At 42.5% G+C, this 17683-nt stretch overlaps 5 protein-coding genes across 5 annotated transcripts in view; 1 reads left to right on the forward strand and 4 right to left on the reverse strand.

Annotated features, from left to right (window-relative positions):
* Positions 1 to 17683, forward strand: part of LOC125298516 (histone H3-like) — a 72305-nt gene that overhangs the window by 16398 nt on the left and 38224 nt on the right. The gene's annotated exons all lie outside the window — the stretch shown is intronic.
* LOC125298553 (histone H4) lies at positions 9330 to 9652 on the reverse strand. Its single transcript, XM_048249337.1, has one exon. The coding sequence runs from the start codon at positions 9639 to 9641 to the stop codon at positions 9330 to 9332; it is 312 nt and encodes a 103-aa protein (XP_048105294.1). The 5' UTR covers positions 9642 to 9652.
* Positions 10344 to 10772, reverse strand: LOC125298529 (histone H3). The gene has a single exon (XM_048249314.1). The coding sequence runs from the start codon at positions 10770 to 10772 to the stop codon at positions 10362 to 10364; it is 411 nt and encodes a 136-aa protein (XP_048105271.1). The 3' UTR covers positions 10344 to 10361.
* Positions 11146 to 12015, reverse strand: LOC125298532 (histone H2A-like). The gene has a single exon (XM_048249317.1). It carries the CDS (start codon positions 11999 to 12001, stop codon positions 11624 to 11626), a length of 378 nt encoding a protein of 125 aa, XP_048105274.1. The 5' UTR covers positions 12002 to 12015; the 3' UTR covers positions 11146 to 11623.
* On the reverse strand, positions 13290 to 13927 carry LOC125298519 (histone H1-like). Its single transcript, XM_048249302.1, has one exon. It carries the CDS (start codon positions 13896 to 13898, stop codon positions 13290 to 13292), a length of 609 nt encoding a protein of 202 aa, XP_048105259.1. The 5' UTR covers positions 13899 to 13927.

Consider the following 17683-nt stretch of genomic DNA (forward strand, 5'->3'; position numbering starts at 1 on the left):
AAAGTTAATATTTCTATACACCCTGACATTACCTGTCTGTCAATAATAAAGCTTTATTTGTATAGCACCTTTCATACACAGAATGCAGCTCAAAGTGCTTTACATTTGAAGCATGTAACACAATAATAGTCAGTCAGTCATTATCAATCACTTTTCTTTTGCTGTTTATGTATACTCAGCAACATATCAAAATATAGAAAATGACGTCATAAGACTGGCAGCCTTAACCCTCTTACCCCCACAAAGCACGCCATATGGCAACTGTAGCGGGAAAAACTCCATATTCCAGGAAGAAACCTTGAGCAGAACCTGACTTAATAGGGGAGCCCATCTGCTTCTGGCTGGCTGCGCCCTCAATAGTAGCAGATGTAGAATAATCTGAAAATGTAGTCCTACAGGATAAGATGAGTTAACTAAAAGCTTTCCCTGTACAGGTATGTTTTCAGATCTTTTAAAATATTTACTGAACTCGCCTGCTTGATGTACAGAGGCAGGGTGTTCCATAGTTTGGGGGCATAATGGATAAACGCAGCTTCTCCACTTTGTTTGTGGAGCACTTTGGGTACGATTAAAAGATTAGAATTGGATGCAAATGGAAAAGTCTCTAATGTCATCTGACTGAACATCGCGAGACTTTGGGTGAGATCCAAAATGGCAGCGCACTGAACACTGACGCTTGTAAACAGAAATACAAAACTTTATTTTTCTTCTACTAAAAACAACCACTACCTCTCTACAACTCTCATCAAAAACCGGATTATATTCTCCACCTTTTCCAACGGCAACCTCTTCATTCTGGACGTTATGTCATCTGAACCCAGCAAGAAACGCACTCGTGACTACTCAACAGAGACTGAACCAGAATCACCCACCGCTTGCGCTACTTCTACATCCATCGAGGTCAGTTTACTACAATCCATAAACAACAAACTTGCAATACTGGAACATCTGCACGCAGATATTAAGGACTTAAAAGCCAGCCTCAATTTTCCCAATCACAGATCGACACACTCGCATTAGAAAACCGTGAACTCAAAGGAAATATTACAAACTTTATCCGACCATGTTAATCAACTCACCAGCGAAAATCGGATCATGAAAGAAACAATCCTAGACCTCCAGTGCCGCAGCATGCTGATAACCTCATTTTTTCTGGAATTCCCCTGCCAACTTCTAAAGATACACCCGACGACCCAGAGAAAGCGGTTAAAAATTCTTGCAGTCATCTCTCAAACCACCGCCAGAAACAGTTGACAAGATTACCTTCCACCGTGTACCGTCTCACTTCCAAAGACAATAAAAACCTCCTCCAATTATCGCCAAGTTCGAACACTTCAAACACAAAGAACTCATCAAAAGCAAGGGGAAAGAACTGAAAGGCACTTCATTCGGACTAAACGACCAATTCCCACAAGTAATACAGGAAGAAGAGCCCTCTTGCCCATAATGAAACAACTCAGGCAAGAGAACAAAACGAGCAGCACACTGTCAGTCGATAAACTGTATGTCAATGGAACTCTGTATCGCAACCCCAATATCACCACCTGGCTATAGCACATCATACATCATGCCAACATACATCTTGATTATAACATTGTCACCCTCAACTCTCTCTAACCCACTGCCTACTGATGCTTGGATCACCTCTCTCTTCTCTCTTCTTATGTTTCATTCCTTTTGCTCCCCTACCCACCCATTTCTCTTTTGCTCTCTCAATGTTTAATGTTATTCATGGTGTTTTGTCTATACATGTTTGCTTGTGTGTGTCCTGTCTGTTTTGTTTATTATGTCTATAGGCTAAAGTCAAATTATGATCTGTATGTTTTCAATGCTAAAGCAGGAATGTTAATGCTGTCACCACTCCAGAACCAAATTCCTACCTCTTTATGCTCTATATTCTTCTCAGCCCTACCTTTACATCTCATTAAACACCACATTACACACCTATTCCTCCCACCCCTTCCCCCCTCTCTATCTAACTGACACCTGCACACACTCTCACACACACAATACCCACCTTATCAAACATTTTTTCATAACTGTACAATCCTAACATGGTAACACTTACATTCCTGACCTGGAACATCCGTGGGATTGGATCTCAGGCAAAGAGGCTGAAAATCTTAAATCATTTGGATAGTTTAAAAGCTGACATATGTCCCTACAAGAAAACTCATCTCTCAGAATTAGACTACACCGCATCAAATCAAGACAATTCAATCACATTTTCTCATCTCATTTACAATACAAAACAAAGGGGAGTTTGCATTCTGATTAACAAAAGAATCTCATTCATCCATAGCGCCACCATCACAGACCCAGAAGGGCGTTTTGTCATCATAAACATCTCAATTCACAATACCCTGTAACAATTGTTAATGTTTATGGCCCTAATACAGACAACCCAGTTTTCTTTCAGAACCTCTTCACCTCCATCTCAACTCTATCGGGCTGTCCCATCTTAATTGCAGGCGACTTTAATACAGTGTTAGACCCCACATTTTGACAGATCTGATCACTCTAAAAGCAAAGCGAATCTGGCAATCCACAAAACAATAAAACAGTTCATGGCGATTCTGGCCTTGGCGATTGTTGCGGACTTCAGCACCCAGACTCAAATGCTACTTTTTTTTCTCTCCGGTCCACCACTCCTATTCCCGTATTGATTATTTTCTAACCAGCAACTCTATAATGAAAAATATCTCTGATTCAACTATTCATCCCATAGTCATTAGCGATCATGCCCCAGTTACAATTAAATGGAACATAAAGAGAACCAACAGCGACCAATTAGCAAATGGCGTTTTAATACATCCCTCTTACAAGACCCAAATTTCATCAGTTTTGTTGGGAGAGAGTGGGCATTCTTTCTAGAAATGAACGGCTCCCCTGAATCATCTCCTTCCCTTCTGTGGGAAACAGGAAAAGCAGTACTCAGAGGAAGAATCATCTCATATTCAGTATACAAAAAAAAGAAGGAAAAAGAACAGGAAGTAGAACTCAACAATAAAATTAAACAGTTAGAAGAAACCAATGCAAGCAACCCAACTGAAGAAACACAGGCAAAACTTAGGAAACATAAATTCAAACTCAATGAAATACTCAATAAACACACTCAATTTATGATTCACCGTCTAAGGCAGGAAAACTTCCACCATAGCAATAAATCAGGTAAATACTTAGCAAATCAAATCCAACGTAACAAAGAAAAATCAACAATCCGGTCATAAAGAACTCAGCAGGAAGCTAACCAGCTCACCTGAAGAAATAAATCATGTTTTTTACCAGTTTTACAATAAACTATATTCTTCAGAAATAAACCCCAACCAGGAATTCATAGACTCTTTCCTAAACAGCATCGAATTACCACAACTCAATGAGACCGAAATAAAAAACCTAGAATCACCTATAACTCAACAAGAACTGTTTGATGCTCTGAAACAGATGCCCGATAATAAAGCACCAGGTCCGGATGGCTTTCCTGCTGAGTTCTACAAACAATTTTGGACCATCTTAGCTCCACTTTTCATCAGAATGATTAATGAATCAAAACAGAAAGGGCGTCTTCCAACTAGTTCCACCACAGCCTCAATTTCACTGCTCCTCAAGCCCAATAAGGACCCAACATTTGCCATCCAGCTACCGACCAATTTCTCTCCTCAATGTGGACAATAAGATAATCGCCAAAAATGCTAGCACACAGATTAGCAGAGGTCACCCCATCCATTATCCACCCAGACCAAACAGGCTTCATTAAAGGTAGAATTTCATCCACCAACACCCGCAGACTGTTAAATATAATGTATCACTCTACAAATTTTCAAGATAATACCATCATAGCAACTCTGGACGCAGAAAAGCTTTTGATAGGGGTGAACTGGAATTTCCTGTTTTTCCACATTAGGGAGGTTTGGCGGGAGTCGTTCATTAACTGGATTAAACTTCTATATACCTCTCCTTCAGCCACAGTAATCACCAATGGACTAACATCACAAAGTTTCACTCTTCACGGGGAACTAGACAGGGTGCCCACTCTCCCCCCCTCACTATTTACAATCTTCATTGAACCCCTAGCAGCTGCCATCCGTCAGAACCCCCTCATCAAAGGTGTCCAGACTCCATATATGCATCACAAAATCAGCCTTTATGCTGCTTGACATTCTTCTCTTTCTTCAAGACCCCACAACATCAGTAGAAGAAACCATCAAACTCATTGACACATTCTCTAAAATTTCTGAATACTCAATCAATTGGAATAAATCTGCAGTTCTCCCATTACATCCCAACAGCTGGGATGTGACAGTAACTCTTCACCTATCCCCTCTGCACTAACTATATCACTTACTTAGGGATAAAAGTCTCCCCAGGCTGTCAGACTTATTTAGCCTAAATTATTCCCCTCTACTCACTTCAATAGATGATGACCTTCAACGCTGGAAGAACCTCCCATTATCCATCATGGGCAGAATCTCAGGAATCAAAATGACAATACTGCCCAAAATAAACTATCTATTCTCTATGATTCCAACCCAGCCCACCACCCTCTGGTTTAAGTCTCTCGATTCATTAATCACTAAATTCTACTGGAAAGATAAGACCCCAAGGATCAAACTCGCCACTCTCCAAAACCAAAAGCAATGGGAGGGACTAGAGGCCCCACACTTCCAGCACTATGCCCTGGCCAACCAGCTCCACTTCATCCACAAATGGCTACACCCCCCCCCTCAGACAACACCTGGTTAGACCTAGAACAAACAATCTGTAAAGAAATTAAAATCTCAGATCTCCCTTTCTGCAGTCAGTCGGTCAAAAAAACATCCATCCTTCAAAGCCCCAACAATTTCAGCTACTCTGACAGCCTGGTGGAGATTCTACCACATCACTAATTCACCTATAGCACCATCAATTCGCACCCGATTTGGAATAACCCAGATTTCACCGTCAATAAAAAAAACACTTAACTTTCACACATGGATGGGAAAGGGCATCACTCACCTTCAACACATTCTTCAAGACAATAATCTGGCCTCATTTTCCTGTTTGGTCCAGAAGCACGGCATCGAGTAAACACTTCTTACAATACCTGCAAATTAAATCATCTATCCTAGGAAAAATTAACATCCAGACAGCTAACCTTGACATTCCTCCACCAATCTCAGAGCTGCTTAATATTCCCTCTCCCAAAAAAATACTCTCCCAAATTTACAAAATTATATCTTGTTCAGAAAAACAATTGGCCTGCCATATCACAAATGGGAATCAGACTTATCAATTACTCGGTGCCGACTTCTGGACCAAAATGTGCAAAAACATCTACCTCATGACAAAGAATAGTAATCTACAACTAATACAATACAAGGTTCTTCACAGATTCCACTACACTGCACATAAATTGGCAAAATGGGGTTTGGCTCGGATCTTTGCACTCACTGCACACAAAATAACCCAGATACATACATTCATGCGGTTTGGCATTGCACTCCAATCAACCACTTCTGGGTGAGTGTCACAAAATCTCTCTCTTCCATCTTTGGCTGTCACATCCCAGCATCCCCTTCCTTATGCATACTTGGTGATACATCCACAGTCAATTTAAGCAACTCCGGCAATAAAACACTACTGGTAGCTGACTATCGCCAAAGAAAACAATCCTCATGAACTGGAAATCTAGGAAAAAGCTCACATCACTCATTGGAAAAACTTGTTAACAGACTATATATCATTAGAAAACCTATCAACTTCAAACTTAATCAATACTCAGGATACAACCTCTCCTTGGTACCCCTTTATCACCTACTTACAGTCCTGACCCTCTTTGCCTGAGTTCCATCTCCACACGATCATAACACACTTCATCAACAGATACACATATCATCGAACACTAGGCAGGGGAGGGTAGCTGGAACTATTATTGTTATTATTATTATTATTATTAGTAGTAGTAGTAATATAAATAGCATCCCCTTCTTTCCCTCCCCCTTTTATTTACATTCTCTGATAACTTTACTAATTTCACTTTTTCTCTCTGCCTCTCCCATCGTTATTCTGCGGGGCCCCATTGGATGGCTTGGGAGACTTCGGTCCTAATGGTCGCTGTGTGGTTTTGGCATTGGTTGGGTCCTGTGGGTTATCTATTGGCCCTGGGCCCCGGTGTGCACCCTCCTCATGCAGCTCATGCACGCGCCTTGTCCTGGAAGCACACAGCACGCTTTACTCTCTTTTAATCGCACTACATGTTAGGTGACATACATAAACAAAAACTACAAAACAGGCTAGGGTAAGAGTGGAGTGCAGGTAGATGCCTCATCAGGTGTCTATCTGCATGCCTCACTATTTTAATGCACACATTGTTGAGGCATACATCTTACACAGGGTAAGTGTGGTGTGCATGGGAAATCCTGACAGATATTCACCATGCATGCCCACTTCTTTAATGCTACATTCTAGATAGACCCCTCAACCCTAGCCATTCACATACTGTACATATTTAGGTCAAGAGTGGCGTGTTGGGTGAAGGTCTGGGGGAGGTGTGGTTGGTGGTGGTAGTGGGGGATGTGTGCATATGCTGGGGGCCTGAGGCGATGGGTGCACGCAGGTCCTCCCCTCTGTCAGCTTCATTCGCAGTATAACTGCAGGGGCTGGGTGGAACTGTGGCCATTAATGGGTGCCCAGGTTGGCAATCAGTCAGGCAATCAACCAGGCAATCAGTTATTCCTATTATTATACTTATCATTAATAGAATAATTACAACTCCTCTCCTGAAACCCTCCCTCTCTATGTTCCAGCTTCTCTCCTCCTGGCCCAACAGCAAACCAGCCTTATACATATGCTTACACACACACACACACACACACACATACATCCTCACATACTCACTACCCCTCACCCCCATCCCCACCCCATCCCAACACCACCTCATTCACACTCTTAGAGCTACCATCCACCCCCATCCCCCTTCTTTTCATTCCGGTCATCAATTTCATCCCTGATAATCATATCTGTAATCATCCTGGGCATAAATCATCCTTAGCCTTTCTGTTATTAATGTTATGTTGTGTTATGTTTGTGGAAGCCAAGTCAATGTGATGTCTTGTTAAGTTACAGTATGTGTTTATGTAATGTAACGTCTGTTTGTCGTATGTAGTATTCATGTGCATGTCGTAGTGTTGCATTTTCTGTAATGTCAATGATGTTTGCAAATAAAAAAAAAAAAAAAAAAAAAAGATTAGAATTGGATGATCTAAGTTTCCTTTGTGGTTGATAAGATATTAAAAGCTCAGAGATATATGAAGGTGCTATGCCATTCAGAGCTTTGTAAGTAATTAACATAACCTTAAAATCAATTCTATAGGAAATAGGGAGCCAGTGCAGTTCAGCCAACACAGGGGTGATGTGTTCTCTCTTCTTAGTCTTAGTTAAAGTCTAGCCGCAGAGTTCTGTATGAGTGCCAATTTCTTTAGATGTTTTTGGGAAGACCAGTGAAAAGTGCATTGCAGTAGTCTAACCTGCTAGTGATAAAGGCGTGAATTAGTTTTTCTGCATCTTGTTGAGTTAAAAGGGCCGACTTTGGCAATGTTTCTCAAGTGGAAATAGGCTGTCTGAGTAACTTTACTGATATGGGGCTTAAAACTTAACTCTGCATCTAAGATGACACGAGGGCTTGTTACTTTTGGTTTGACCTGGTGTGCCAAGTTCCCCAGATTACTAAGAATAATATCTCGCTTTAGTTTTGGTCCAACCAGAAGTACCTCTGTTTTGTCATCATTTAGTTTCAAAAGTTTTTGCTCATCCACTGATTAATGGAGGTTTTTGCTCATCCACTGATTAATGGAGGTTAGGCATGCAGTGAGGGAGCAAAGGCCATCTGAGTTAGTTGGCTCCACAGAAAGATACAATTGGGTATCATCTCGTAGCTGTGGAAGTTTACATTATGCTGACTTATGGCGTTTCCCAATGGAAGCATATATAGAAAATAGCAGGGGACCAAGGCAGCTCCCCTGGGCCACACCAAAAGGCAAGTCATGTTTTTCAGATACATGATCTCCTAGACTGATATTAAAATCTCTGCCAGTAATGTAGGTTTGAAACCAGTTTAGAGCATTATCAGAGAGACCACCCCCGCCATGGCGGTGAATTAGGATGCTATGATCAATGGTGTCAAATGCCGCACTCAAATCCAGAAGAATAAGGATTGAGACTTTGTTTGAGTCGGTAGCTAGTCTGAGATCATTGACTATCTTTACTAGAGCCGTTTCTGTGCTGTGATTTGATCTAAAACCTGATTGGAATTTTTCAAGGATACTGTTTTCGTTGAGGAAGGTATTTAACTGATTGCAAACAACTTTTTCAAGTACTTTGCTCAAAAAGCGATAGATTTGATATAGGCCTGTAGTTGCTCAGATTGGTATGGTCAAGATTTGACTTTTTAAGTAAAGGTTTCACAACAGCGGTTTTAAAAGCAGTTGGAAATATACCTGTTTCTAATGAGGTATTTATTACCTTGAGAAAAAGGGAGCTAAGCCATCATATACTTTTTTGAGGAATGTAGTAGGGATTGGATCTAAAACACATGTTGAGGAGCGGTTTGAGTTATAATTTTACCAAGCTCAGATTGAGTAATAGTGCTAAAGGACCTTAATTTTTGGGGGCTGTTTTTGGGTGTACTATCAAACATATTACTTGTGTTACCAATAGCCTCCCTTATAGAAATGACTTTGTTTTTGAAGAAGTCTGCAAATTCTTCGCATCTTAGAGAGGATGCCTGACTGAGTGTATCAAAAGGTGTTTGATGCAATAGCCTATCAATGGTAGACATTTATGCTTGACTGATTATGAAAACTAGTTATGACACTAACTACTTTAAGACTTTGTGATGGCACACGCGACTTTTCAGCATGCATTTTCGTTTTGTTGTTTCTGCAGACGATTTTGTTCCATTATTTGTGAAACCCAAGTTTAGACTTACAACTTATGTCATTCAGTAGCGCAGTCATGGGTCGCACTTCATACTATCTTAGCAAATGTTCTGGCGCTTCTTGGGTTGTTTTCAAATGATTTTCATATGAATACATGGCTTTCTCTTGGCCACCACGGGATGAGGACTGGACGTGTGTCACGACTGAGCGTCTCATGGGATGGCAATGCACCAGTCTCTCATATAGCGCGACAACATATGATATTGCCGACAGGCAACAGCATGGAAGTGGTTTATTTATAGACTTTTTTTATAATTCAAAATTCCATATACATACAGGAACACAACCTTTTATGAGGAACTGGGTGGCTCTTAAAAGAGCCTTTGTGTATAAATCGAGTGACAAAGCTGATCTTTAACCACCAAAACCGTACAGCGTACGACCCTGGCGTTTCAGAGCATAGACGACATCCATGGCGGTCACGGTCTTTCTCTTGGCGTGCTCGGTGTAGGTGACGGCATCACGAATCACGTTCTCCAGGAAAACCTTCAGCACACCACGGGTCTCCTCGTAGATGAGCCCAGAGATACGCTTCACACCACCACGGCGAGCCAAACGCCTGATTGCAGGCTTGGTGATGCCCTGGATGTTATCACGAAGAACTTTGCGGTGACGCTTTGCGCCTCCTTTCCCAAGACCTTTGCCTCCTTTGCCTCTGCCGGACATCTTTCAAACTTCTTGCGACTGAGTGTTGCACGAACGTGAAGCAGCTATGGCTCGCAACTCATACTACTTTCCACAGAGAGGACCTTGTTGAAAACTACTAAGCACTGCCCCTTCACTCTCCCTCCGTTTGATGAATGGAGTGTGCGCGGGCATTTAGGCGAAATACGTCACCGAAAAAACGCCCACATCTGAGCTTCACCCCACCCCACCTCACAATGAAACAAAGTTGGACCGACATTGTTACTTTGCACAACTGTTTTTTGTTTTTGTTTTTTATGTTCGATCACAATTCGACACAGGACAGGCATACTTAATCCTTGTGTGCTCTCCGAGTTATTGACCCTTTTTATTTGTTTCTATAAGAAAAACTAAAAACTGTACAACTATGTCAAGAATAAATACGGGATGTCGAGATTAAAGTCAAGTTTAATCTCGTTTTGCCATGACGAGATTAAACTTCATTTTGTGTGGCTCTCTGGGCAGAAGTCCGAAACTTCGTGTGAAGGGGACATTACATCATATGTGAGGGATCTGAGAGTGTAGATTACGTTTAACTTGCTAGCATCTATCAAAATACCGAACCATGCAGATATGTTAAAGAATAGTACGACTACCCATAAATCAATTGAACCAAGACAAATGGAAACCATCTTTTTTTGAAACATGTTTAGGTGGCTCTTAAAAGAGCCTTTGGATCTTCGGTTCCTGACTTCAAATCACTTAAGCACGCTCCCCACGGATACGACGAGCCAGCTGGATGTCCTTGGGCATGATAGTGACTCTCTTGGCGTGGATGGCGCACAGATTGGTATCCTCAAACAGACCGACGAGGTAAGCCTCGCTAGCCTCCTGAAGAGCCATGACAGCAGAGCTCTGGAAGCGCAGATCGGTCTTGAAATCCTGAGCGATTTCTCTGACCAGACGCTGGAAGGGCAGCTTGCGGATCAGCAACTCAGTGGACTTCTGGTAACGACGGATCTCTCTCAGAGCTACGGTGCCAGGCCTGTAACGGTGAGGCTTCTTCACGCCACCGGTGGCAGGTGCGCTTTTACGCGCAGCCTTGGTGGCGAGCTGCTTCCTCGGAGCCTTGCCTCCGGTAGATTTGCGGGCAGTTTGCTTGGTTCTGGCCATTGCTACGTATTCTTCAGAATTCAGAACAATATGGCCACAGCTGCGGATCTTGGGTATATAAGGCCTACGGTCTCTGCCTGCCCCCTGCGTACGTCAGGTTGTTGGGCTCCGCTGATTGGTCATCGGAGTGCCGCCTGAAATTCAAAATACAAAGCCCACCCCCGTAATGGCCTATATCATTGTGTTGATGGACTATTTACAAACCCTCTTCAATTTAAATGATAAATAAAAGAAACATACTGAAACATTCAATCGGGCAGTGCATATAGACTGTTATAGAAACAAACACAACAAACAACATAGATAGATAGATACTTTATTGATCCCCAAGGGAAATTCAAGAAATTACAATTAACTTGTTAGACGTCATGTACACAAATTATGACCTACGATGGCTTGTATTCACTACGTTAAAGCCTACAAATAGTTGCTTGTTTATAAACAGGAAACCCCAAGCTACCACTAATACCATATTTTTATATAGAATTTAAATGATCCAATTACAAGACTGCGTCATCACCTTGAACTACGAGGCCCCAGGAACATCTCGCAGCCTTTCATGATTAACTAACAGTCCGGAGTGATAAATGAAAGAACGGTTTACATTCTTCAACAAGACTTATGTCTCATCAGACACAGTTAGTGGTTGATTTTCTGGGGTAAGAGTGATCAGATATTGGCCGGAAGGCACGGTTTACTCGACGGCTTTGTACATTGCCTACGTATGTGAATAAATATTGACTTTGCAGAAAACACGTCAATGGCGAAGGCAACTTGGAATGTTTTTTTTTCATTGGTTTTTGGGTGGCTCTTAAAAGAGCCTTTGTTTAGGAGACTTGGAGAGAGCAGGTTTACTTGGACTTCTCAGTCTTCTTGGGCAGCAGCACAGCCTGGATGTTAGGCAGTACACCACCCTGAGCGATGGTCACTCCGCCGAGCAGCTTGTTCAACTCCTCGTCGTTACGCACAGCCAGCTGCAGATGGCGGGGAATGATACGGGTCTTCTTGTTGTCACGGGCAGCGTTGCCGGCCAACTCCAGGATCTCAGCAGTCAGGTACTCGAGCACAGCAGCCAAGTAGACTGGTGCACCAGCGCCGACACGCTGAGCATAGTTGCCTTTACGCAACAGCCTGTGGACACGGCCCACGGGGAACTGAAGTCCAGCCCTGGAAGAACGAGTCTTGGCCTTTGCTCTGGCCTTGCCACCGGTTTTGCCTCTGCCGCTCATTTTTCAGTAGGTGTTAAGAGTTCGTCTGAATACTCAAATGCAAAGACGTGGCAAGGCAAGTCTTATTATCCCACAGCGGCACGGTGCTGCTCCGTGCCTCACTGGCTGAGAACACAATGGTGAGAGCCAATCAACGTGTAGTTCGTTGCATGACATCATTTTGAAATCTATTTGGCGCGTATAACACTTCCACCTTCCTTTTAGACCGTCAGCTCAATCATAAAAAAAAGCATATAGCAAATTCGAGAAGTAGTTTCCAGGTGAACTTACAGCGAAGTTTCCAGAGGTTCAACTTATAATACCCAGTAAACCAACGAGACGTCCTGAGATATTTTGGGCACATTTGGCACTGGTAGTACTGGCTATTACAATGTAACAAGCTGAAATTGTTGTATTGTAAGGTTTTGGATACTTTGTTTCATGTTTGGATGCATCTGTTGCATTAGTTAGAAGTTATTATGTGTTACCGTAATAACTTACCCAATATAATGTATTTTAAAATTGGATACACAACCCAACAGGCATAGGGGTAAGATGAACCACCCTTTTTTTCTAGGAAACCAATACGTTTTATCATGTGACAGCAATGTATCATTCCTTACAATCTGTGGAAAGGTACAGCACATGGCAAATGTGGTAAAATATATATAAACACACACACATATATATCCTGGAGGAGATGTTGTCTTAAAGTACCACTTTTCTATTTTTTTTTTATATATATTATATATATATATAGATAGATATGTGTGTGTGTGTGTGATATGATTTTTTGCTCTCGGATTGGATTCCATTCATGTCCAGAGATGATTTAGAGAAACGTGAATAGAACATGCAGACGCATTACACCTCAATTGTTGCCCTCTTAAGCTATGATGTGAAGCCTACACAGAATCGTAAATGTTACCCTTGGTTTGTTGTGAGAAGCATGTTCTTTCAAGATGGTGGTTGAGGGGTTCGATAAGCCACCAAGGCTGGGGTAAGTTGAGCTAGCTAACTAGTACTTGTATTGCATTAGTGAATTGCCTACACACTACTTAATACCACTCACGTTTGTTAATATGTCCCTCTCGGATAGCTTATGGACTCATTAATTTGATCTATGACGCAGTAAGGGTTTTGTGAGCATGTAAAAGGAGCCGAGTATGAATGTGTATTTGCAAACCGAATTTGGTTTGCCAACCAGCAGGCACTGATGGAATAAAAGCATTCAGAGAGCGTTTGGGTGGCTCTTAAAAGAGCCTTTCTGTACACATGGTGAAATAGACCAGAAGAATGCGCGCAACATTTACTTCTTTTTAGGCGCGGCCTTTTTAGGCTTGGCAGCTTTAGGCTTAGCCGCCTTGGGTTTCGCTGCCTTTACTTTCTTTGGGCTCTTCGCTGCCTTCTTGGGGGCAGCGGGCTTCTTGGCCTTCTTCGGGCTCTTCGTTGCCTTTTTAGGCGTGGCGGGCTTCTTGGCTGCTTTCTTCGGAGACTTTTTGGCGGCCGCAGGCTTCTTGGCTGCTGCCTTCTTGGGCTTCTTTGCCGCGGCAGGTTTCTTCGCTGCAGGCTTCTTGGCTTTAGGAGCTGCCTTCTTTACCGGCTTCTTCTTTTCCACTGCCTGTTTCTTGTTCAGCTTGAACGAGCCGGACGCGCCGGTCCCTTTAGTCTGTACCAGAGTTCCCTTGGTGACCAAACTCTTGATGGCCAGCTTGACACGAGCGTTGTTCTTCTCCACGTCGTATCCACCAGCCGCCAATGCTTTTTTCAGCGCAGCCAGAGAGACTCCTTTCTTCTCTTTGGAAGCAGAGATGGCCTTGACGACGAGCTCGCCCACACTCGGGCCAGTTTTCTTGGGTCGTGGCGCCTTCTTCTTAGGAGCCTTTGCTGGTGCCGCAGCTGGAGCTGTTTCTGCCATTGTGTCGTTTAGATTTCACCCACAGACTACTCGGGAGTCCTGAGAGAATGAATGGCTACGAAAGCCGGTGGGCTGGACTTAAAATAAACATGAGAACCATTTAGACTCAGCAGAGTGAGAGCTGTCCCGGTCTTACTGTGGCGAAGAGATCACTTGTGTTTTCTCCACACACTTCTTTGTAAGAAATACGAGTAGCAACACGACATTTACCAACAAGAAAATGTCTGTTGTGAAGAGCACAGACTACACGTTAAAATGAATATACGGGGGCTTATGATTGCCCATTATCACTTTTGCAACGAACTGAAACATTCGGACCTCTAGGTGGAGAGGTTGCAGTCAGTCTGAGTTGTGTGAGGAAAACATGCACATAATGATAGTAAAACCGCGCAATACGTCGACAAAGAAGTACCACAGACCAAGACCTGAACCTCTGTTACACGTAAAAGCAACGACGATGTCTTTTTTGCGAATGTGTACATTCCAATCGGGCGCTTTTAGGACACTGCGAAACACACCTTTTTGGACACTGCGAAACACGCACCACACGGATACATACCACAAAGGTCTAAATATTATAGGACCAAGTTATGGGAAACATGGTGTGGCAATATTTGATAAGGCTGCTCATGCAGATGTGACCGAGAATGATTAACAATAGCATATATGTTTCTAACACTTTGGCTTAGACTATTCTTTGGACTGCCCATATGCTGTAAGTGAGTGCTGGGAGGACATTACGCAGTTGCATTTTGCCTGTTCATTATGAGTAGGCAATCTATTTCTCGGGTTTAGATAACATCTTGCACCAGGCTTGGATTGATAAAATATTACTGCTATGTGAAAGCATGCATGGGTTGGATGGCTTAGACATTTATTATAATGTTTTTGCCTCTTTATAATCATGCAGTTGTTCACAGTTGCCAATAAAATAACAGCCTTTATACAAACCCTTTGATTTATATGTAATTGCACCACTTGTTAACTTCACAGAATCTACTCAGGCCAGATCTCCCTCCACTGGAACACATTCTCCTCTTCTTCCCTCAAGACACAAACACTCAGTGGACCACATAGTACATGAGCCAGTGGCCCATATTGGGCCAATTGGTGCCAACTAGGGGCACCAAAACGTTATTTTTTTTAACAGGTTATGCATCCACAGCGCCCCAGTCAGACCTCTCTGACAGGGTGGGTAATCATTCGTCAGTGTTGGGAAGGATACTTTAAAAACGTATTCCGTTACAGAATACATACCCACAAATGTAATTTGTAACGTATTCCATTACATTACTCAAGCTGAGTAACGTATTCTGAATACTTGGATTACTTCCACATTGAATTGCATTTTATAAGTGTAGGAATGTGGCCATCAAATCCTACTTACTAAACAGGCATATGGTGTGTTCTTCTGTTCCAAATGGCTGAATGTGTTAGGCCCACATAGGAGAATGTAAAGTCAACTAAGCTACCTGATACAACTATAAAATAGCAAGGTGACCAGTAAAACTACAACAGGCGACTATTTTTTATTTATTTTTTAAACTTAGGCTAGGCTATAAGATGCTTCTTCAGGTTGGAGCAGGAGCATAGTCATAAATTATCATTAGATTAGATTAGATTAGATTAGATTCAACTTTATTGTCTTTGTGCAGAGTACTGGGCCAATGAAATGCAGTTTATGCCTAACCAAAAGTGCAAAAAGCAGAAAAGTGCAATGTGACACAAAGTATAGACAGGTGATGCATAGGCAGGACAAGAATATAATGCAGTGTAGGTGGTAGTATGCAGTAGGTTTACAGAAGTTTAGAGTAATATAAATTAGATATAAATATATGCAGTGTTTTAGCAGTTACTATATAAGAGCAGAATAAATATGGCAAATAAATATGTGATATGAACAATATATAAAGAACATGTACAGATATATGAAATGTAACAATATAATAACAGTAACAATATACTAGTACTGATATATATATATATATATATATATATGCAGTGTATTAACAGAATATATTATGAGAAAAACAGAATAAATATGGATATACAGTATGAACCATATAGACAGATATACTGTACAGCTATGTGCAGTGTGGTAACAGTACCATTGTAGTGCAGATAGAGTAACATAAGTGTATTACAGTTTTTTCTGAATGCTTAAACACAACCGTGATTCTTATAGCACAATTTCTAAAACTATTAATACTTATAGCAAAACCACTTACTGAGTTCACAAAACTAAAAGCACAAACACTGCTTTGCACTCAGTTTGCAATTTTGTAGCACACACTTTGCATAACTGTACAGTAGGCACAATCCACTGCACAACACTCTTTTTGCAGAACTATAAACACAACTCACTGCTTTACATTAAATTTCCAAATGATCAACACACTCCTAGCAAATCTATACACATGTATGGCTATTATTTACACTATTTTGCCAACTCTCTGGCACACTTTCTCATGTAAAAACTGTTTTTAGATAATTAGTTCACTTTGCAATCAGCCTAAGCTGTCAGGGACAGAAGACGACCCAAGAGCGCAAGTTCAAATTCAGAGTCTTTTTATTGAAGGGTTCAGGGGGGGAAGAGGAGTGAGAGAAACGTGAGGTCTTGGAGGTTCCGGTTCCAGGGGTGCTAGGAGTGCCAGGGGTTCCAGGGGTTCTCGGGGCTCTGGGGTTTTCCAAGTCTCCGGGGGGTTCCAGTCCAAGGTGCTGAGTGTGTGTGTCCCCCAGTGATCGAGCGGCGTCTCGGGCTGAGGGTGGTGACGCGTCGGGGCTCGCTCGTCTGGTGGTCGGAGGCCTGGGGAATCACACACACAACAGCAAGGTGAACAGCAGGCAGTAGTACAGACCAGGGCTAGGCACTAAACGTGGTGAGACAGAAGGCAGATTCGAGTTACCGGGGGGGCTGAAGATCGGAGAGTAATCGAGAAGATCCGGAAGGCGGGTCGGGATAACCGGGGCAGTAGAACAGGGAGGCAGTCAAGAAAGGATCCGAATCACAGATAGGAGTCAGAGAGTAGGCAGGCAGGTTACTGGTCCAGGTTTGAAGACGATCTGACAGGGCTTGGCTGAAAAACAGGGCTTTATATACTGGGAGAGGTTAGTGGAGAAATGCAGTGCAGCTGGCAGAGTAATTAGAGCAGAGTGGGGCAAGGTGAGGATGGTGACTGGGAAATGCAGCGCAGCTGGCCAGGTAACAAGAGCAGAGCAGGGCGGAGCCAGGTGGAGCTTGTTAGGCAGAGTAGAGAGAGAGTGAGCAGAGTGGCAGAGAATTGAATCAATTAAGGTTGTTACCAGGGAGAGAGAATGCTCATGACATAAGCACTATTCTGTAAATAAGCCACAGGTAATGTACAATGGGTACAATGGAGGGCGCTGGAAGAGTGAGAAGAGTAAGAATTAGAGGAGGCCGAAGAAGTAGGAGGAGGAAGAGGACGCAGAGGTGAAGAAGTGAGAGGGAGAGGATGACAAGGACAAGGAGGTGAAGTTAGAGGACAAGGAGGATGACGAGGAGGGGGAAGAGGAAGGGTAACAAGAGAAAGAAATAGCCCTTTTACAGGCAAAAAAGTCAGTCAACATGTGGGGATATTGTCATATCAGGACCGCATTCCACAATATATTTTCACTGGTGCCTTGGACTAGGACATTGCATGTGATGTAGACGAAATTTTGAGAGAGACGACACGATGTAGACTGATTTTTTTGTTGTCTTAGTGAAATTGCTATTTTGTGTTTTGACTTGGAAAAACACACTTGTGTTTGTTTCGATGTGTGTA

Source organism: Alosa alosa, chromosome 7 (assembly GCF_017589495.1).
Source record: "Alosa alosa isolate M-15738 ecotype Scorff River chromosome 7, AALO_Geno_1.1, whole genome shotgun sequence".
Lineage (NCBI taxonomy): Eukaryota > Metazoa > Chordata > Actinopteri > Clupeiformes > Clupeidae > Alosa > Alosa alosa.

Bases quoted from the DNA above. Each gene is read 5' to 3' on its own strand.
- LOC125298553 (XM_048249337.1), bottom strand. From the start codon at position 9,641: ATGTCCGGCAGAGGCAAAGGAGGCAAAGGTCTTGGGAAAGGAGGCGCA.
- LOC125298529 (XM_048249314.1), bottom strand. From the start codon at position 10,772: ATGGCCAGAACCAAGCAAACTGCCCGCAAATCTACCGGAGGCAAGGCT.
- LOC125298532 (XM_048249317.1), bottom strand. From the start codon at position 12,001: ATGAGCGGCAGAGGCAAAACCGGTGGCAAGGCCAGAGCAAAGGCCAAG.
- LOC125298519 (XM_048249302.1), bottom strand. From the start codon at position 13,898: ATGGCAGAAACAGCTCCAGCTGCGGCACCAGCAAAGGCTCCTAAGAAG.